Below are 22,215 nucleotides of genomic sequence, written 5' to 3' on the forward strand. Positions count from 1 at the left end.
TGATGTTCTCGGAGGGGCTTGTCATGAGCTGGACTGGCCCTTTTTCAAATAATTAACTACTTCTTCCAATCTTCAATTTTAATCATCAGAAATCATTAAATAAATAGCTTAAAAAGGCAAAGGATGGGGGAAGCAAACAGAATAACAATGATTGAGCACTTACCAGATACAGGGCACTTTATACTAATGATTCCATTTCCTCGAGATAGGTATTATCGTTCCTGTTTATAGCTGATGAAACTGAAATTTGCCCAAGGCCATATCTTTGGTCAGAAGTTCAGCAAGTATTTGAACGGAAGGGAAGGCATGCAGGCAGCTGTAGCACAGGTATGGCTGTAGTCATACAAAAAGCTAGGTTAACAGGAGAAAAGCACAACAGATACGTTTTATCTGACATGAGAGTCTTCAGAAAAGAAGACCCAAGGAAAACTTTTTACACTTAGATTCCATGAAAGGTTCTGACCTAATGGTAGTAGACTGAAGTGGGAAACCCACAAGGCCTGCCTCAACAGATTCTTCTTGGCCTTTCTGGGTGGCATTCCTTCCTTCTGGGTATGGAGCAGGACCCCTCTGCAATGAGGGTCTAGAAGGGAGAAGGGAGAGGTGACCTTTCTAGGTTTTCTGGCTTGCTTTGGGAGAGAGGGGTTCTAATTTCTATGACCCACACTGGGGAAGATGAATTCTGGTTTGACTTGCTTCAGAGGAGAAGGAGGGTTGGGAGACAGAAGAGCCGGAGAAGGTCAGAGAAAGAAGATTTGCTCCTAAGGCCTTCTAATCTCCTTTAGTTCAAAGTACTCAGCATGCCCAGGTGCCATGCTTTGGGGTATTGTTTTCTGAGCCCCAATACCAGAATAAGCCTTGTGCTTAGGTAGATTTCTGAAACCCAGTTTGGCTTTGTGGTTCTGCTGGGGTAATTGTATAACTTCAGGGTATAGAATTATCCCAATAGCTATCTCTCTGCATCTCTTCTGCTATTGCAAAGTAACTAACAGGGAAGAAAGTTGGTGTGGCTGGCTGCTCTGGCTTTTGCAGTGCCGATGTGGATTGCTGATAACTTTTCAAAGATAAAGAGTGAGAAAACCCAGAGGCAGATTCCGAAGATAGATAGTGAGGGAGAACTCACTCATTATTCTGGTTCTAAGGCCACTGGCAGAGTGAACCCAAGTTCACCTGTTTATAATTCCAACACTGAGTTCTGGAAGACCAAGACTGTTCCAGGGAACCCTGAAATCATGGGATCACACACATGCAAAATGACACAACCCAGGGTCTTCAAAGAGAGCTTTGTGATGGTAATGGATGGCTCCATATTTAACTTTGTATCCCATGCTGTCTGTAGGTACACAGAGGAGCTGGTAGAAGGTTTTGTCATTTTACCTCCTGCCACATGATTCCTGACAAAATCTTTTATCAGAGGATATAGGGGTTGGAGTTTTTCCTACATGTACTAAAAATTATTTCTTCAAAAAATAAATGTCTCTTACTACTTTTCAGCAAAATATTCTTATTTTTCCTAAGCCTTACATGGGCATATACAATTTTTATTTTTATTTATTAAAACAATTTTTTAGAGCTGGGGTCTTGCTCTGTCACCTGGCTGGAATGTAGTGGCTCGATCATAGTACACTGAAACCTTAAAGTGGGCTCAGGTGATCCTCCCACCTCAGCCTCCTGAGTAGTTGGGATTACAGGCACTGCTACCATACCAGCTAATTTTTTTGTTTTGCTTTGTTTTTAGAGATGAGGTCTCACTATGTTTCCCATGGTGGTCTTCAACTCCTGGCCTCAAGCGATCCTACTGCTTTGGCCTCCGAGAGTGCAGGGATTACAGAAGAGAGCTACTGTGCCCAGCTATAATTTTTATGTAATAGGAATTAGTGCTGATATAATTCTGGAGTTTTCTTTGTTGTTGTTGTTGTTGTTGATTTTAAGAAGTGTCCCCACCAAGTTTGACTAGCTTGGGGAGCTGCTGTAAAAATTCATAACAAGGCCCTTCCCAAGAGGCTGCCAAACGGGAAGGTCTATGTGTCCTGTGGTTTATGGTTCTACACCCTATCTTTCTCTACAGACAGTTTAGAAATTTATATAAGATATCTGGATTTTTGAGCTCTTTCCCCTTCCACAGAGCACCTCAATTCAATTGTTTATGCAAAGTATAATTATAAAAAGCTAAAAACATGACTTACAAACAAATATATGATGGACATATGTCAGAAATTTATTTGACTGGATAAAGAAAATGTGGTACATATACACCATGGAATACTACAAAATCACAAAAAAGAATGAGATCATGTCCTTTACAGCAACTTGGATGCAGCTGGAGGCTATTATCCTGAGAAAACACAGGGACGGAAAACCAAATACCACATGTTCTCACTTATAAGTGGTAGCTAAACATCGAGTACGTATGGACACAAAGAAGGGAACAACAGACAATGGGGCCTACTTGAGGGTGGAGGGTGGGAGGAGGGTGAATACCCCTATCGTGTACTAGGCAGATTATCTGGGTGACTAAATAATCTGTACACCAAACCCCCATGACATGCGATTTACCTGTATAACAAACCTGTACATGTACCCCGAACCTAAAATGAAAATCTTAAAAAATTCATTTAACTTATTACCAAGGAAACTAGCTAGATGGTAAGGCTAATTCAAAGGAGAATTTGAGGAAGGGAGGTTTATAGTCAGTCAAGAAAGGCATGTTCAAATAAAGTTATCTTTAGAGATAAAACTGGTTAATATCATAAAGGGCAATGAATGAAAGAGTAACCTTTGGAGTTGTCTTCTCTGTATGACAATCATTTGTTTCTCTCCCAGGCAATAATCTACAAATTAATCTGTAACTTCAAAGTTCTTCCCTTAATCAATAGTAAATAGTAAGTCAAACAAAATATTTCCCCTAAAGAATGAAAGAACCCTCAGTGGGCCCATTGGACAGTCCTCCATTATAACATGGAAAGGAAATGCAGTCACCCTTTTGCCTTATATCCAAATTCTGGATAATTTTTCTTTTCTTTATTTATTTTGACACAGGGTCTCACTTTGTCATCCAGTCTGGAGTGCAGTGGCACAATCACAGCTCACTGCAGCTTCAACCTCCCGAGCTTAAGCAAACCTCCACCTCAAGCCTCCAGGGTAACTGGGACCACAGGCATGCACCCTGGCTAATTTTTTTGTGTTTTTTTTGTAGAGACAGGGTTTCACCATGTTGCCCAGGCTGGTGTCAAACTCCTGGGCTCAAGCCATCTGCCCACCGTGGCTTCCCAGAGTGCTGGGATTAGAGGCCTGAGCCACTGTGCCCAGCCTTGGATAATTTTTCTTCCAAAGCGCCTTCTCCCTCTTATCCATGTGTTAGCAATAGTCCTAATGAGGCCCTTTCCCCACCCTTCCTTCTTCTTGACTCTGCCAAATATCCAGGAAGGGGCTGTGTGTGTCTTGGCAGGTATGTGCCCTGGAACTTTCATGAGCCCTGGCCAGGACAGTACCAGTTTTCTGAGGACCATGATGTGGAATATTTTCTTCGGCTGGCTCATGAGCTGGGACTGCTGGTTATCCTGAGGCCCGGGCCCTACATCTGTGCAGAGTGGGAAATGGTGAGTGTGGCTAGACTGGGCTCTACCTGGTGTGTGTGAGCTGGCAGGCAGCAGCTCTGGGGCAAAGGGAATTAAAGCAGACCTGCATTTCAGAGAGCATAGGGCCTGGGACTGTACCCAGCACAGGTGTCTTTTACCTTGGCAGGGTGCCCAGGCAGAGAGAAACAGGCCGGGGTCAGGGTATGGGCTCTCCTCTTGGTAGTCACTCACATAACTCAGCTTGCTCATCTGTAAGAAGCAGTTAATGGAATCTTCTCTATCTACCTCACAGGGTATTTGTGAAATTAAATTGGAAAATCTTTATGAAAAGGGCTTTGGTCCTTAAAACATGGCATTCATGCAGAGTGATCTTAATTGTCCTACATTCCAATTTCTAACTTCTCTGCAAGTTATAAACCAAAAAGCCCAGCTCAAATACCCCTTGTCCCTTGAAGCTTTTATTCTTTTCCATAACTACTAATAGTAATTTCTATCTCCTCTGAGCACCCTTCATGGAACGGACATTATAATGGCTTGTTTTCCCTGAACTAGGGAGGATTACCTGCTTGGCTGCTAGAGAAAGAGTCTATTCTTCTCCGCTCTTCTGACCCAGGTAGGTTGTTATAGATGTCTTGAGAAGATTTATAAAAGCTTCAGGCTAGGTGCGGTGGCTCACGCCTGTAATCCTAGCACTTTGGGAGGCTGAGGCGGGTGGATTACCTGAGGTTGGGAGTTCGAGACCAGGCTGGCCAGCATGGCAAAACCTCGCCTCTACTAAAAATACAAAAAATCAGCTGGGCGTGGTGGTGGGCACCTGTAATCCCAGCTACTCAGGAGGCTGAGGCAGGAGGATTGCTTGAACCCCGGAGGTGGAGGTTGCAGTGAACCGAGATTGTGTCAATGCAGTATAGCCTGGGCGACAGAGCGTGACTCTGTCTCAAAACAAACAAACAAAAAAGCTTCAACAATTTATATCAAAAGGGGGAGGTATTTTGAAGGCTAGGGTACCTCTGCACAAATACTTTTGAAAGTTTAGTGAAAGTCTGAGTGTTTATCACTGACCGGTGCATAGCAACAAACTAAACCTCTAGGAAATTAGGCTTTGAACTACTTAACCAGATCTTACTGATAAACTGGTAATTCTTTGAATTGGCATTGAGCCCTGTTTGCGGTTGACCAACTGACTTCAATGCTTTCTCTTCCTATTTACTTAGCATATTCCACAGCCAGTGATAGCATCCAGCTAATCAAAATGACAAGCCAGGCATGGTGACTCACACCTGTAATCTCAGCACTTTGGGATGCCAAGGTGGAGGGATTGCTTGAGCCCGGGAGTTTGATACCAACCTAGGTAACATAGCGAGACCCTATCTCTATAAAAAATTTAAAAATTAGCCAGGTGTGCTGGCACGTGCCTGTAGTCTGGGAGGCTGAGGTGGGAGGATTGCTTGAGACTGGGAGGTTGAGGCTGCAGTGAGCCATGAATGGACCACTGCACTCCAGCCTGGGCAACAGAGAGGGACTTTGTCTCAAAAAAAGAAATAAGGCTGGGCATAGTGGCTCATGCCTGTAATCCCAGCACTTTGAGAGGCTGAGGCAGGTGGATCACCTGAGGTCAGGAGTTTGAGACCAGCCTGACCAACATAAAGAAACTCTGTCTCTACTAAAAATACAAAATTAGCCGGGTGTGGTGGTGCATGCCTGTAATCCCAGCTACTTGGGAGGCTGAGGCAGGAGAATTGCTTGAAGCTGGGAGGCAGAGGTTGCAGTGAGCCCAGATTGCGCCATTGCACTCCTGCCTGGGCAGCAAGAGTGAAACTCTGTGTCAAAAAAAAGAAAAAAAGAAAAGAAAAACAAAAAGGCAGTTTCTGGGATGGTGTCATTGGATTGCTTGGTAGCTGCAATGCTTTCTATTTTTTGGCCACTTTTATAGAGCAATGTGTAAATGATAGTTTTTTTCTTTGTCTTACTCCAGTACCTTCATGTTTTGCGTGCTTAGCATATCATTGGTGTTTTCACATGTAGTAACTCATTTAATCTTTATGCCAACTTTATGTGGCATGCACTTTTATTATTCCTATTTGACAATATAAATATATAATTTATTAGAACTTCATTTTATACAGGAAAAAAGCCTTCCTGTGACTGAGAAGAGGATACACTGTTCAGTCACTCTTTTCTTCATTCAGCAAACGTTGCTTGGATATGTTCTATGCTCCAGGCTTTGTGTCCTATGGCAAGGATGGTGTCTTATTCCGTTTTCTGTTGCTTGTAACAGAATACCTGAAACTGAGTAATTTATAAAGAAAAGCATTTATTTCCTACAGTTATGGAGGCCGAGAAGTTCAAGGTGGAGGGGCTGTATCTGGTGAGGGCCTTCTTGCTGGTGGGGACTCTGCAGAGTCCTGAGGGGGCACAGGGCGTCACATGGTGAGGGGGCTGAGTATCCTAGCTCAGATCTCTCTCCCTCTTCTTATAAAGCCACCAGTCCCATTCCCATGATGACCCATGAATCCATTAACCTATTAATCTATTAATCCATGAGTGGATTGATCTACTTATGAGGGCTGAGCCCTCATGACCCAACACCTCTTAAAGGCCCCACCTCTCAATACTACCACATTGGGGATTTGATTTCAACATGAGTTTCAGAGGGACAAACATTCCAACCATAGCAGATGGATACAGGCGCACTAGTCCTCGTCCCCTGAGGAGCTCAGCTGAGGAGACAACTACATGCAGGACAACTTTTATGAGACTTTTACTTCAGAAGGTACTTGTCGAGTCCTGTATATCCTGATCTCTGCTGCCAGCCCTGGTGTAATAAGGCTGCACTGGTGTCTCTTTGTACTAAATCATAATTTTTTTTTTTTTTTGAGACAGAGTTTCACTCTTGTTGCCCAGGCTGGAGTGCAATGGTGCGATCTTGGCTCACCGCAACCTCCACCTCCCAGGTTCAAGCAATTCTCCTGCCTCAGCCTCCCAAGTAGCTGGGATTACAGGCATGCACCACCACGCCTGGCTAATTTTGCATTTTTAGTAGAGACAGAGTTTCTCCATGTTGGTCAGGCTGGTCTCGAACTCCCGACATCAGGTGATCTGCCTGCCTCAGCCTCCCAAAGTGCTAGGATTACAGGCGTGAGCCACTGCACCCAGCCAGAAAACTCAGAATGTTTTTAAAAAGTTTACGAATTTGTGTTGGGCCACATTCAAAGCCATCCTGGGCTGCATGTGGCTTGCAGGCTGGGGTTGGACAAGCTTGTGTTAAACTTTTCTTGTTTTCCAGATTACCTGGCAGCTGTGGACAAGTGGTTGGGAGTCCTTCTGCCCAAGATGAAGCCTCTCCTCTATCAGAATGGAGGGCCAGTTATAACAGTGCAGGTAACCCTGGAGTTGAGCATGGATGGATTGGGGGAGGGGTTCTCATCCATCTACATTATATAAATGATAGAAGTGATGCAGACATGAGACTCATAGATCTGTTTCTTTAAGAGGTAACGCCACAGATAGTGCTTTTAGTTCAATTGCATTTGGGAAGGCATTGCCATTTTTGAATGCCTGCTATGTGGCAGGCTTTGTGCTGGGTGCCTTGTAAATGCTATTCAGTTCTTCCAACCACCGTCTCTTTTCAGTGAGGGAGTTTGAAAAGGTTAAGTGACTTGGCCAAGATCACCCAGCCAGCAGGTGGCAGGATTAGGATAGCGCCCTAATTCTGTGGATCCCAGAGTTTGTCTCTGTTTCTCCTGCAATATTGTTTTCTGGCAGCAGGCATGCAGTGTGGACTGAAACACTTTGGTATCGGCACTGCCTTGGCAGTCAGATAACCCTGGAATGGAAAAGGATGTGGTCAATTGGGGCTGTTATGTTTCCTCTCTTGCTTCCTGCCCCATTCTCCTTCTTCCATGTGTTCTTGGCTCTGCAAGGACTAATATACTGTGGTGTACATTGAACTTCAACAGTTTTTGGTGTTGGTAAAATACTTAGGTGAAACATAAAACCATATTCATTGGACACATTGACCAAGGATGCCACGGATGCTCTTTTTTTTTTTTTTTTTTTTTTTTTTTGAGAGTCTCATTCCGTTGCCCAGGCTGGAGTGCAGTGGGGCAATCTCGGCTTACTGCACCCTCCGCCTCCTGAGTTCAGGCAATTCTTCCACCTCAGCCTCCCATGTAGCTGGGATTACAGGCGCATGCCACCATGCCTGGCTAATTTTTGTATTTTTAGTAGAGACGGGGTTTCGCCATATTGGCCAGGCTGGTCTCAAACTCCTGACCTCAGGTGATCTGCCCGCCTTGGCCTCCCAAAGTGCTGGGATTACAGGCGTGAGCCACCGTGCCCGGCTATGACCAAGGATGCTCTTATGGAAAAGAGTAAAGGTTTTTTTTTTTGAGACAGAGTCTCTGTCGCCCAGGCTGGAATGCAGTGGCACGATCTCGGCTCACTGCAACCTCTGCCTCCCAGGTTCAGGTGACCCTCCTATGTCAGCCTCCCAAGTAGCTGGCATTACAGGTGTGCACCACGATGCCTGGCTATGTTTTTGTATTTTTAGTAGAGACAAGGTTTCACCATGTTGACCAGGCTGGTCTCAAACTCCTGACCTCAGGTGATCCACCCACCTCAGCCTCCCAAATTGCTGGGATTACAGGCGTGAGCCACCATGCCCGGCCATGACCAAGGATGCTTTTATGGAAAAAGAGTAAAGTTATGTAAAAGTGGCTGCATCCTGGACATCCCAGGGATGCAAAGTGGCACTCCCTAGGGGAGTGTGGGCCAGGCTTCCTTCTTATGAACAGTACTATAGGCAGCTTGTGGGGATGCATCATGGTAGAGTGGGAGCGTGGGCACTGCCTTGCCTTTCAGGTGTAGGTGGACAGAGGTGCTGAGAGGGCTGCACTGGCCAGGATGTCCGTTCTGAGGCTTTGTGGTGGGAGGAGATGTCTTCTTGAGAGAGGCCAGGTTGCTGCTCACAGAGGGATGTGTGAGTCGCCCCACATGCCCCTATCTTTTACCGCCTTGAGTCTGTACTGGTTAAGCTAATAGGAACCACATTTTCCTACATGAAGATATCAAGTCTGAAACTTGAGTGCGTCTTTGCTCTGCATGGCTGTGTCATCTTCCTTTCTTCTGGTCTCAGGTGCAAGCCCTCTTTTGATGCCCTCTTTTTTTCAGTCTCTGCTTCTCCTTGAATCACTTTTAATTTCTGCTCACAACTTTTCTGCCCCTTTTGGTTTTGGAAATGCCACAAAAAGTATAATCAAGTATTAATTCTGCAGAGGAGAATGAAGTTGACTGTTGTGGAGATATTTCTTCTTGTGTCCATCCCTAGCAACCTCAGATGACTTTAACTTGACCCTGGGTCCTGCCAGGTGACTCTGTCCTCCTCCTCCTCCTCTCCCCTTCCCATCTCCACATGCTTGAATCCCACCTAATCATTTTTGCCCCTTGTTTACAAAATAAACAAGTATAGAGAGACATAAAAAAGCAGAAAAAACATAATTGTTACTCAAACCTCAGGAGCCATAGGCAAAGCTCTTCACATTTTGGGAGTTTCCTTGAATATTTTTTATGCCGTTTTTTTCTTCTTTCTTACAGAGTAAGTTCATTCCATGTGACCTATTTTCTGTGTGGCTTTTTTTGCTTCATTCTTTGTCATGAGCATTTTTTCATATCGTTCAAAATTCTTTCATCATCTTTCATGGTTGTCCTACTTACCTTCTGACGCACAGTTCCTATACATGTTCCCTCTGTCTGGAAGCCGTCCCAGTTGACATATTGGCTTCCGTAGGACTTTCAGAACCATCACTGGCGCCTCCTTTTGTGAAGCACATGTGGGAGCAGTTTCATCCCTGACACTGTGTCTCTAGATTGCTGGCCCTCCACGCCTCTGCCTGGTAGCCATGAGGGCACATCATGCGTTTGTGAACATCACATACCCACCGAATGGCTCTGGAATGGAATAGAAGCTGATTGCTTTGATAAGAAGGAACCGGGGGATTTGTAGACAGTAATTCTTTTTGTTGTTGTTATTGTTTTTGTTTTTTGAGACAGAGTCTCACTCTGTTACCAGGCTGAGTGCAGTGACGAGATCTCGGCTCACTGCAACCTCCACCTCCCGGGTTCAAGCGATCCTCCTGCCTCAGCCTCCTGAGTAGCTGGGACTACAGGTGCGGGCAACCACGCCAGCTAATTCTGTGTGTTTTTAGTAGAGATGAGGTTTCTTTCACCGCGTTGCTCAGGATGGTCTGAATCTCTTGACCTCGTGATGCGCCAGCCTCAGCCTCCCAAAGTGCTGGGATTAAAGCCGTGAGCCACTGTGCCAGGCCTGTAGACAGTATTTCTATGTGTAAAGATTTCTGTAAAAGGGCCAAGGCTGATGGCTCAATGCCCGTAATCCCAGCACTTTGGGAGGCCGAGGCAGGAGGATCTCTTGAGCCCAGGAGTTCAAGACCAGCCTAGGCAACATAGTGAAACTCCATCTCTACAAAAAATTTAAAAATTAGCTGGGTATGCTGCCATGCACCTGTGTTCCCAGCCATTCAGAGGGCAGAGACAGGAGAATCACTTGAGCCTGGGAGGTTGGGGCTGCGGTGAGCCGTGATCACACCACTCACTGCACTCCAACCTGGGCAAAAAAGTGAGACTCTGTCTCAAAAAAATAAAGATTTCTGTAAAAGCTGATTTCTGTCTCTGTCTTTTTTTTTTTTTTTTTTTTTGAGACGGAGTCTCGCTCTGTCGCCCAGGCTGGAGTGCAGTGGCGCAATCTCGGCTCACTGCAAGCTCCCCCTCCCGGGTTCACGCCATTCTCCTGCCTCAGCCTCTCCGAGTAGCTGGGACTACAGGCGCCCGCCACCACGCCCGGCTAATTTTTTTTTCTATTTTTTAGTAGAGACGGGGTTTCACCATGGTCTCGATCTCCTGACCTCATGATCCGCCCGCCTCGGCCTCCCAAAGTGCTGGGATTACAAGCGCGAGCCACCGCGCCCGGCCTGTCTCTGTCTTAATTCATGTTGAAGGGTAGAAAATGGTGGCTTTCGTCAATTCTTGATGCTGGTTTTCTCTCTCGGTGCTCAGAGTTTGAGATGGCCAGGGAGGAGCTACATGTTTGCAGCCAGGGTAAAAATGAGTCAGACCAGAAGGCTCAAATCCCTGTCTGAGAACATTTAGGGCCCTCAACACTGTTGTATTACAGATACAGGAAGCCAGATCTGTGCCTTTATTCATCGTCATGAGTCAGTCAGATATTCAGATGTTTCTCTTTTGGGGGGATTAGCTGAGCCAGTGCCACCTATGATGGTTTGCATATGTGGATGTTTATCTCAGTTTCTACCTGAAAAAACTAAAGCCATTGATAATATCCAAGGTGAAAATAATTAGGAGTGGACGACCTTCCACCCACAACTTAACTTCATCCAATTAACAGGGCATTCATCATGAGGTAATAAGCCTATTTATGACTGTTTGGAAGATCAACATCTTTAAAAGTCTCTGGTGCTTAAGGAGCTTACAGAATGGAGACAGTTACTCCGAAACAAAGACCTGCAAATTATGGCTGCCACCTACATTTTTTTGTAAGTAAAAGTATATTGGAATCGCCACACTGTTTATATATTGTCTGTGGCCACTTTTGTACTGTAGTGGCAGAGTTGAGTAGTTGAGATGGAGACCTCTGTGGCTGCAACACCTAAAATATTTACTCTCTGGTGGTTTTTTGTTTGTTTTCTCTGTCACCCAGGCTGGAGTCCAGTGGTGCAATCTCTGCTCATGGCAACCTCTGCCTCCTGGGTTCAAGCAATTCTTGCGTCTCAGCCTCTCAGATAGCTGGGATTACAGGCACCTGCCACCATGCCTGGCTAATTTTTTTTGTATTTTTAGTAGAGATGGGGTTTCACCATGTTGGCCAGGATGGTTTCAAACTCCTGACCTCAGATGATCCACCCGCCTCAGCCTCCCAAAGTACTAGGATTACAGGCGTGAGCCACCACGCCCAGCCTGGTGTTTTATTTAAAAAGTGTGTTGACTCCTGCTCTAGAAACATCAGTGTTCCTCTGAACCTAGCCATGACTTTTTCTATGGGTTTTTCAAGCCTTTTCATTTGTGTGTTTCCCCCACCCCCAGCCTTCACACACCTTTTTTTTTTCCTAATTGGTAGTAACATAGAACTTGAGTAGAGTCTTAGCTGCTAGCATTTTGAGCACTTACTAGATGCCAGATCTGTGCAAAGTTCTAGTCATTTATTGACTCAGTTAATCCTCATGATAACCCAACGAGTTAGGTACACTTTACAGGTGGAGTCCCATGGGTAGGAAGTGGCAGAGCTCAGATTTGCATGTAGACAGTTGGGCCTTTGCCAGCTGTGCCCGTGACTAGAAATCTAAGCTGCCTCGCAATTGTGCTTTTCTCGCTCTCTCAAAACCTAACCAAATTATGTGTACGCATTTTTAACAAGCCTGTTTATTTTAGGGTATATGATACAATGATGATAATGGATAAATAAGACCTGGAAAAGCAAGATGATAAGAAAACCGAGGTTGGGTTGGGGCATGGGGGTGGGAGAAAGAGAACACGAGGTGCAGAGGCTGTGAGACCATTTAGTTGCTGGAGCTCACTTTTAAGATCTTCAGCTCTGAATTTCTTGACAGCCAGATGATAAAAAGGAGACACAGTCATGTAAGTAGCACTTATAAAGGAGGAGAAAAGAACCTTGCCAGTATTTACAAAGCTCTTCTTAGCATTTATCTAAATTATTGCAAAAGGAACTTTCATGGAACTCATCAGTGGGAGTTTTCCACTCTTGTAAGCAGCAAATATTTCCTCTTCCAGGATGATTTCATGACCAGTGAAGTCTCTGTCCTGGGCATGCGTCCTACAGTCTGTTTTACTTCTTGAACCCCAAATCTGAAAGTATTTCCAGAGGGATTCTCTCTGAGAGAAGGATCATTCATGAAACCATGTGGGAGGCAGGACTGTGCAGATAATGACAGCAGCATTTAATTCATTTTCATCACTCACCATTCTTCTCCCCCTCTCCAACTCTGCACGTGGACGAAGTCGAGCTGTTGGTGATGTCAAATATATAGGAATACCCTCTACCCATTCCCTTCCCAAGTTCAGAGCCTTTTCTTCTAGAACTACCTCGGGCTGTCCCTCCAAGGAACCTTCCCTAACAATCTCTCCCAGGCACTCAGGCTAAGCACCTCTTTTCTGGGACTCACAGTTTCTTGTGCTTATGTTTAAAGATCACGTATTTCCAGGATCACAAATATTTTTGTATTATGTGCATGTTAAAATTTTATGGTTGGGTATTTTTAAATTTTTTATAAATGAAATATAGCATACATATGTAAATATGCTGTATAATGAATCACTATGGTGTGAACACCCACATAAACACCAACCAAGGTCAGGAAACAGCACGTGGCCAGTGTCCTAGAAGCTTCCCAGGTGTCCTTGTTGATCATACACCATTTCATCGCACTGTCCTGACTCTTATGACCATTGGTTTTCTGCTTTTCTTTATACTTTTACCACCTATGTGTGTACTCAGACTTTATAGTTTGGTTTTGATTGTTTTGAATTTTCTCTAAAGGGGATTGTACTGTATGTATTTTTCAGTGTCATGCTTCTTTCACTTCACATTATATTCCTAAGGTTCTTTGGTGTATTGGGTAGAGCTGAAGTTCATTTGTTTTATTGCTTGAGAGCAATGTTTCTTAACCTGTTTTTTTCATCATTGCGCCCAAGGATCCCTTCTAAACTTTTTTTCTAATTGCCTTCTCGTCTCCACCATGAAATTTTAATACCTGAGATATTGTATATTGGTTTATTTGCTCTGTGTGTGTGTGTGTATATATACATATGTTTTATATAAATAAGGAATATATTTTTTTTATCCCCAAAGCATCAATTTTTACCCCCTTGGGGATGCTACCCACCTCATTGGGAATGCATGCTTCAGAGCAGGGACCCCACCCTCAGCACTATTGCTATGTTGCACCTGATAATTCTTCACTGTGGGGCTTCCATGTGCACTGTGGGATGTCTAGCAGCATCCCTGGGCCTCTACCCACTGGATGCCATGAGCATGTCTGCCGAGGTATGACAACCACAAACATTTCCAGACATAGCCACATGTCCCCTGTGGGGCTAAAGAGCTTCTGGTTGAGAACCACTGATGTTATTTTTTTTTTTTTTTTTTCTTTTTTTTTTTTTCTTTTTTCGAGACGGAGTCTCGCTCTGTCGCCCAGGCTGGAGTGCAGTGGCGCAATCTCGGCTCACTGCAAGCTCCGCCTCCCGGGTTCACGCCATTCTCCTGCCTCAGCCTCCCGAGTAGCTGGGACTACAGGCGCCCGCCACCACGCCCGGCTAATTTTTTTGTATTTTTAGTAGAGACGGGGTTTCACTGTGGTCTCGATCTCCTGACCTCGTGATCCACCCGCCTCGGCCTCCCAAAGTGCTGGGATTACAAGCGTGAGCCACCGCGCCCGGCCCGAGAACCACTGATGTTATTGAGCACAAACTGAACACTGGTGTGTGTGTGACAGCAGTTCAAATAAACATGCTGTGTCTGCCCCTGGCATTCACACTTCTTATTGCCATGGAGGTTTTGCATAGTATATTAAGGGAAAACACAATTACAACTGGTGCATATAATATGATGCCAGTTTTGAAGAAAGAAAACACTGCTGTATATTATTTGTGTATATTTGGGAAGTGTGTGGGTCTGTGGAAATCTAGACGGCTGTATACTAAAATGCTTGCAGTGATTATCTCCGGGCAATGGAATTAATGGATACTTTTCCTGTTTTCTTTTCATTTTTCTAACATTTCTACCATGAGAAGGTATTATTTATGTGATGTTTAAAGTATCTACTTTCTATTCTAGGGAAGAATACCACTACAATCTGAACACCAGTTTGGTGTTTTTTTGTTTTTCTTATTTCTCAGTGGTGGGAGAGGGTTAATAGGAGGTAAACTTTTATGGTGAATTGTTGGTGTTTTTTTTTTAGTCAGTTTTGAGGTCTGGGTGAAGGAAAGTTTCCTGGCAATCATTAAGCCTTGTCATCTTAGCAGATGCTCAGATATTTTCCCACACAAAAGCTTGCATTAGGGTGGCCACATTGGGATCTCCTCATTTTTCCCTGCTCTTTTTTCACTCACAGGTTGAAAATGAATATGGCAGCTACTTTGCCTGTGATTTTGACTACCTGCGCTTCCTGCAGAAGCGCTTTCGCCACCATCTGGGGGATGATGTGGTTCTGTTCACCACTGATGGAGCACATAAAACATTCCTGGAATGTGGGGCCCTGCAGGGCCTCTACACCACGGTGGACTTTGGAACAGGTTGGTGTTTGTAGTAACAGAAATTGCAGCTTAAAATCAGCTTTTTACTCAGTCAGTTGCTCTGGGCAGCTGTTGTTTTAAGTGTCATGGGCAGATTGAGATTTTTCACGTTTTCATTTTTCAAGAAACAGATAGAATAGAATACTTGCACCCCTCAGTAACAGAGGGTTATCTGTAGACCAAGAGCTTCCAGGGTAGCTGCATCTTCAGCACTGGTGGAGCTAGCCTGGAACATGGAGTACTGCTGTCTCAGGGGCTGGGCTGGCCCACCCAAGATGAAGAAGCAGGTGGGCGGCTCCAGCTGTGAGAAGCTCTACCTTGAGGCAGTTACCTTTTAGGCTGTGTCTGGGGTGCGCTTTTCTGCTCTTTCTGCCCTCCCTGTCCTCCCGCCTTGGCAGGACACTTGGGGTTATGCCTTGGCCGTAGCCAACCTTGAGGTTGGCCACTGGCTGGGAACTTACCTTACACTTTGTTATCTTTCTGCATAACTTAGAACACTGAACTGTCAGGGCTGGAGATGGTTTGGCAGATGCTACAAAGGCTGTGCCAGATTCCTTACACAGTGCTGTGCAAACTGTGGAGATGCTGCAAGTGAAAGTTACAGATGGGTGGGCAATGTGGTTAGGATGCTTCTGGCCATAAGTAAGATTAAGAGAGACTTATTTAGGGGAGCGGTTTTCGTAAAGGATATGACAGCTGTATTCGTCCATGCTTGCACTGCTCTAAATAAATACCAGAGACTGGGTAATTTACAAAGAAAAGAGGTTTAATTGACTCACAGGCTGTATAGGAAGCCTGGTGGCACCAGCTTCTGGGGAGGCCTTAGGAAACTTCAAATCATGGCAGAAGGCAAAGGAAAAGCAGGCACGTCTTCCATGGCCAGAGCAGGAGGAAGAGATAGGAGGGGAAGTGCTACACACTTTTAAACAACCAGATCGCATAACTCATTCACTCACTATCAGGAGAATAGCACTGAGGGGATGGTGCTAACCCATTCACAAGAACTCTGCTCCCATGATCCAGTCGCCTGCCACCAGGCCCTACCTCCAACACTGGGGATTACAGTTTGACATGAGATTTGGTGGGGACACAGGTCTAACACAGATCCAAACCATATCAACAGCTAAATGTCTAACTAGACTTTTTTTGTGTGTGTGGCTATGAAAGACATTATTGAGAAACTGCAATCTTTGAATAAAGACTATAGATTATTGTATCAGTGTAATTTCCTGATTTTTATAAGTATATCGTGTTTATTTAAAGAATGCGTTTGTTCTGAGAGAATGAACACTGAAGTATTTAGGGATAAAGGGCCATCACATCTGCAATTTATTCTTAGATGGCTCAGAAAAATGTACATTTTTATAGAGAAACTGATAGTGTATTTCTAGTAAAATGCTAACAATTGGGAAATCTAGGTGAAGGGAATACAAAAGTTTTTTTGTACTGTTCTTACAACATTCTGTAAGTTTGAAATTACTGCAGAATAAAAAGTTACAGGCTAGACATGGTGTCAAGTGCCTGTAGTCCTAGCTACTAGGGAGGATGAGGTGGGAAGATCACTTGAGCCCATGAGTTCAAGGCTGCGGTGAGCTGTGATTGTGCCACTGCACCCCAACCTGGGCAACAGAGCAAGACCCCATCTCAAAAAAAAAAAGATACACACACGAAAAAAAGACCAGTTCCTTGAGTAGCATAAAGACCCTGATGTTCTCCACTCTGAGGTATAAGGCACTTCATGTGCATTGCACATCCAATGCTTGCCTCTCTTGAGAGGGATGTACAGAAGACTGAAATGAGGAAATTAGCCTGGTGTTGCTTTTTTTCTTTTTTTGAGATGGAGTTTCACTCTTGTTGCCCAAGCTGGAGTACAATGACATGATCCTGGCTCACTGCAACCTCTGCCTCCCGGGTTCAAGCATTCTCCTACCTCAGCCTCCCAAGTAGCTGGGATTACAGGCACCTGCCACCATGCCTGGCTAATTTTTGTATTTTTAGTAGAGACAGGGTTTCACCACGTCGGCCAGGCTGGTTTCAAACTCCTGACCTCACGTGATCTGCCTGCCTTGGCCTCCCAAAGTGTTGGGATTACAGGCATGAGCCACCATGCCCAGTCTGTAATCACATTTTTAAAGAGGTTCTTCTACCTTATCGAAAAAGAGAAGAACAGAAAAGAACTGACCTTAAGTGAATGGAGTGTTTCAAGAGCATTTGGTGATAAAAGGACTCATCTGTTAGGTTGGTGCAAAAGTGATTGTGGTTTTTGCCTTTTTAAAAAAAAAAAAAAAACGGGCCCAGTGCAGTGCCTCCCACCTATAATCCCAGCAGTTTGGGAGGCCAAGGCAGGCGGATCACAAGGTCAGGAGTTTGAGACCAGCCTGGCCAACATGGTGAAACCCCATCTCTACTAAAGATACAAAATTTAGCTGGTACAAAAATCGTGGTGGCGCACTTCTGTAATCCCAGCTACTCAGGAGGTTGAGGCAGGAGAATTGCTTGAACCCGGGAGGTGGAGGTTGCAGTGAGCTGAGATCGCACCACTGCACTCCAGCCTGGGCAACAGAGCGAAACTCTATCTCAAAAAAAAAAAAAAAAGAAAAAAAACCATGACAAAAATCACAATTACTTTTGCACCAACCTAACACAAAGCGCTGCAGAGGAAGTGACGTACCGGTTTCCTCCTGCTTTGGCCAGGCTTCTCATCACAGCGATGAAAAAGCACAGCATTTTTCTGTTGGGAGGAACAAATTGAAGGTGATTATGATTGTGTTTTAAGCATGATTTGTATGTGAGGTAACAGTGTGACTGTCACTGCTAGGGTTTGGAGAATAGACAACCACAAGGCCAGGGTGCCTGGGGCAGACGGGCCCTCCAGTCTGAGGCTTTTGCCAGCTTCATTGCTTTATGTGGGAGAGGGGCATTGCCCGGTGGGTCTCATGAGAACAGTGATTAAAGATCTGAATGCCACCTAATGCTTAATAGTGAGAAAGACAGCCAGTGAGATTCTTCTCTTTCTCGATCATCATATTCTGTCCTGAAAGCTGGCCTTATAGAGAAGCCAAAGGCCCATCTCAGAGCAAGTGGTTATCAGAGGGTCTTGGCTGGGGCCATGTCCACCCTGGGATACCTGCTGTGGGAACTGGGTTGTGAAGTGTGGGGCCAGGGCATCCTCTGCTCGGGTTGGTGTGGACATTGCTCATGCTTCCTCTTTCCCCAATGTTTGGCAGCCCATTCCTTCTCTGTGGAGAAATTCTTTTTTGTTTTAGAGAGGAAGGGAAAATAGAAGACACGAGAGGCAAGACAAGACACCCCTAATGGGATATTTCATGAGGAAAACTTGAGAGCAAGTGGTTTGGAATGGCTGATGTACAAATTAGAATGCAGAGTATACTCCATTATTCAGGGGTAAACACAATTAGAGCCCCCACATCCCTTTGATTTGTTAATTAACTGGCAAATATTTGTGGCGGTATCATGTATGGTGTTATTGAGGGTGTAAGTATCTTCAAACTAGGCTCATCCTGTGGGGTGCATCCAGGTCAACCAGATGTTCTTGTGAAGAGATAAGCCCACAAGATATGTGTCCAGGCCCTGGGGAAACACAGATAAAGAAGACAGGCCTGTGAAGGGAACTCTTGTGCAGAGCGGAAAGGCCACAGGGACCTCCTCAGAGAGGAAGCAATGTTCTCTGGTCCACACACATCCTCAAATGGGTCCAATCTGAAGCTAGCTTGGAAGTATTCCAGGCCCACGGGGTGTGGGAAGGGAAAGGGGCCTGTCTTAGTCAGTGTGGGCTGCTATAACAAAATACCTTAGACTGGGTAATTTATAAACAAAAGAAATTTATTGCTCACAGTTCTAGAGGTGGTGAAGTCCAAAATGAAGATGCCAGCAGATTCAGTGTCTGGCAAGGGCTTGCTCTCTGCTTCAAAAATGGTGCCATGCCTTCTTGCTGTGCCCTCACATGGTCAGGAAGCTCCACTGAGCCTCTTTTTATTTATTTATTTAATTATTTTTTTCTAATTAAAAAAATATTTTTGAGATGGAGTCTCACTCTGTTGCTCAGGCTGGAGTGCAGTGGCATGATCTTGGCTCACTGCAACCTCCACCTCCCGGGTTCAAGCAATTCTCCTGCCTCAGCCTCCTGAGTAGCTGGGATTACAAGTGTGTGCCACCACGCCTGGCTAATTTTTGTATTTTTAGTAGAGATGGGGTTTCACCAGGTTGGCCAGGTGGTCTCCACTGTGCCAGGCTGGAGTCTCTTTTTATAGGGGCACTAATCCCATTCATGAAGGTGGAGCCCTTATGACTTAATCACTTCCAGTGGCCTCACCTGTTAATACTATCATCTTGGGTGTTAAGTTCCAACATGAGAATTTTGGGGGGATACCAACATTCTGACCGTAGCAGGGCTTCAGGCCCGAGTCCCATGAAGGGCTCTTGTTATTTAATTTCGTGTCATTTCCATGACTGACCTACCTTCTCCCTCTTACAATTTTCAGGCAGCAACATCACAGATGCTTTCCTAAGCCAGAGGAAGTGTGAGCCCAAAGGACCCTTGGTAAGAATTGAGAGTGAGGTGTGGAGAGGCTGTTTGCAGCTAAGAGAGAAAGGTTACATGCTGCTGAAACTGGGCAGTAGGCCCTTGATGTTTTTGGCTCTGGGGTCAGCAGCTAATGGGATTGTGGAGTCATAGCCATTCTGGACATGTGAATGACAGCAGAAACAATGTTTCTATTTGAAATTGAGCTCCTGCACTGGGGTGGAACAGACTGGGAACCAACATGAATGGCCTGTTACATATCAGGTTCTGTGCTCCTGCATCCTGGTCTCATCTGGTCCTCAGGGCAACTCTCATAAGTGGTCTTATTGTCTCCATTTTTATTGAGGCTCAGGGAACCTATGTCACTTGCCAGGGTCATATAGCCAGTGTGTGGCTAGGCCAGGATCTGAGTTCAAGTCTGTGTTAATTGACTCTTTGTGAGCTTCTCCACCTTTAAAGTATTTACAAATCACTTGGGGATCTTGTTAATCCTCAAGTGATTCATAAACACAGCAAATTTTGTTCTCCTGGGTCTGGTCTGGGGCCTGAGATTCTCATTTCTTTGTTTTTTTTTTTTTTTTTTTTTGAGACAGAGTCTTGCTCTGTTGCCCAGGCTGGAGCGCAGTGGTGCCATCTGGGCTCTCTGCAACCTCTACCTCCCGGTTCAGTGATTCTTGTGCCTCAGCCCCCTCAAGTAGCCGTGATTACAGGTGTGCACCACCACGCCCAGCTAATTTTTTTGTATTTTTAGTAGAGATGAGGTTTTACCATGTTGGCCAGGCTTGTCTCAAACTCCTGACCTCAAGTGATCCCACTTTGGCTTCCCAAAGGGCTGGGATTACAGGTGTGAGTCACTGTGCCTGGCTCTGAGATTCTTATTTTTAATAAACAGCCAGATGGCCTTGAGGATGTAGGTTTGCTGACCACACCGAATTGCAGGGCTTCATGGCACACAGTGTAGCTGCTAGAAGGAGGAGATGGTGGCAAGGTGCAGGTGGGTGTCAACAATCTATCAGTCCATTTCTCTCCATTCTTCCCGTCTTTGGCTGAAGTTGCTATTCTTGTTGTCACTCAGCCCAGTTTAAGGGGTTAATATCCTGTGCCTTCTCTGCACTAGGTCAGACTGCCCCACCTGTGTACAAGCCTGATTTATAAAACAGCCTTTTCTGAGTCTAGTCTCTGCTTAGTGAGCAGTGCAGACCCTGCATTCATAGACTTTGGGTGGAGCTGTTTCCTGGAACCTAAAACAAGAAGTCCCCAAAGAAGGTCCAGACTTCTTTTTTGTTCTCTAGACCAAGGCTTGGCAGGACAATGCCCAAGAAAAACATGAAGTGTTTGAGGCCTGCTTTGCAGAATACTGGGACAAGTCTTCCTTGTTATAAATCAACCTGAGATCTGAAAATCTGGATTCCTACAAAGGTTGAATTTGGAGCTGTTATTCTTTTTTTTATTTTTTATTTTAAATGGAGTTTCGCTATGTTGCCAGGCTGTAGTACAGTAGCGCGATCTCAGCTCACTGCATTCTCCACCTCCCGGGTTCAAGCAATTCTCCTGCCTCAGCCTCCCGATAGCTGGGACTACAGGGGCGCACCACGACACCCAGCTAATGTTTGTATTTTTAGTTGAGACGGGGTTTCACCATGTTGGCCAGGAGGGTCTCAATCTCTAGACCTTGTGATCCGCCCACCTCGGCCTCCCAAAGTACTGAGATCACAGGCATGAGCCACCGCACCCGGCCTGGAGCTGTTATTCTATAAAAATATTTTGCTACCCAGTTTCTTTGCCCAATGAGACTTTCCTACTGTGTTTAAACAGGGGATCAGCTATCTAAATTTTAATGTAGCCACCACTTTTCAGGAATACTTGCATTGTATAAGATGAGATCTACTTTAGGTTAGAACCTGAGGACCGAACATAGGCATTGCTGGTATTGGAAGTGCTCACTGGGGGGTGGCTCTGGGTTAAGCAGTGCATGTCAACCCCCTTCACACCTGTCATAGATGGGGCATTGCAGGGAAGCCCTGGCATTGGAAGGTCATAAGTCTATCCTAAGAGCTACGTTCTTTTTTGTTTTAGATCAATTCTGAATTCTATACTGGCTGGCTAGACCACTGGGGCCAACCTCACTCCACAATCAAGACCGAAGCAGTGGCTTCCTCCCTCTATGATATACTTGCCCGTGGGGCGAGTGTGAACTTGTGAGTGTTCATTGCCTGAGGGGAGGGTGCCCTCAGTAGCTGTGGGCTCACAGTGAAGTACCATGTTCTTTTGTTTCCTTGTAGGTACATGTTTATAGGTGGGACCAATTTTGCCTATTGGAATGGTAAGAGCACTTTAACATCTGTAGAAACTTATGCTAGAATGTTTCTGTTGATTAATTTGGGGAGGGGTGTGCCCACAGACAATTTTATTTTCTTTTTTTGTTTATCCTCTCTGAAATTTTCTTTTTTTTCCTTTTTCTTTTTTCTTTTTTTGGAGACAGTCTCGCTCTGTCACCCAGGCTGGAGTGCAGTGGCACAATCTCAACTCACTGCAGCCTCCACCTCCCAGGTTCAAGGGATCCTCCTGCCTCAGCCTCCTGCCTCAGCTGGGATTATGGGATTACAGGCGTGCACCACCACGCCTGGCTAAGTTTTTGCATTTTTAGTAGAGACGGGGTTTTACCATGTTGTCCAGGCTGGTCTTGAACTCCTGACCTCAAGTGATCCACCCACTTTGGCCTCCCAAAATGCTAGGATTACAGGCGTGAGC

General features: G+C 45.1%; 1 protein-coding gene across 3 annotated transcripts in view; it reads left to right on the plus strand.

The window, feature by feature from the left end:
• GLB1 (galactosidase beta 1) overlaps positions 1-22,215 on the plus strand; it is a 126,636-nt gene that overhangs the window by 42,166 nt on the left and 62,255 nt on the right. For 2 of the 3 annotated variants that reach the window (XM_055284677.2, XM_063612620.1), the window contains 7 exons: positions 3,449-3,599; positions 4,131-4,191; positions 6,865-6,959; positions 14,741-14,921; positions 19,424-19,482; positions 21,541-21,662; positions 21,747-21,787. In XM_055284677.2, coding sequence (XP_055140652.2) covers positions 3,449-3,599; positions 4,131-4,191; positions 6,865-6,959; positions 14,741-14,921; positions 19,424-19,482; positions 21,541-21,662; positions 21,747-21,787 — 710 coding nt within the window. The remainder of the gene's footprint in view (positions 1-3,448; positions 3,600-4,130; positions 4,192-6,864; positions 6,960-14,740; positions 14,922-19,423; positions 19,483-21,540; positions 21,663-21,746; positions 21,788-22,215) is intronic. The other variant, XM_055284679.2, reaches the window with a different exon arrangement.

Source organism: Symphalangus syndactylus, chromosome 1, assembly GCF_028878055.3.
Source record: "Symphalangus syndactylus isolate Jambi chromosome 1, NHGRI_mSymSyn1-v2.1_pri, whole genome shotgun sequence".
Classification (NCBI taxonomy): domain Eukaryota; kingdom Metazoa; phylum Chordata; class Mammalia; order Primates; family Hylobatidae; genus Symphalangus; species Symphalangus syndactylus.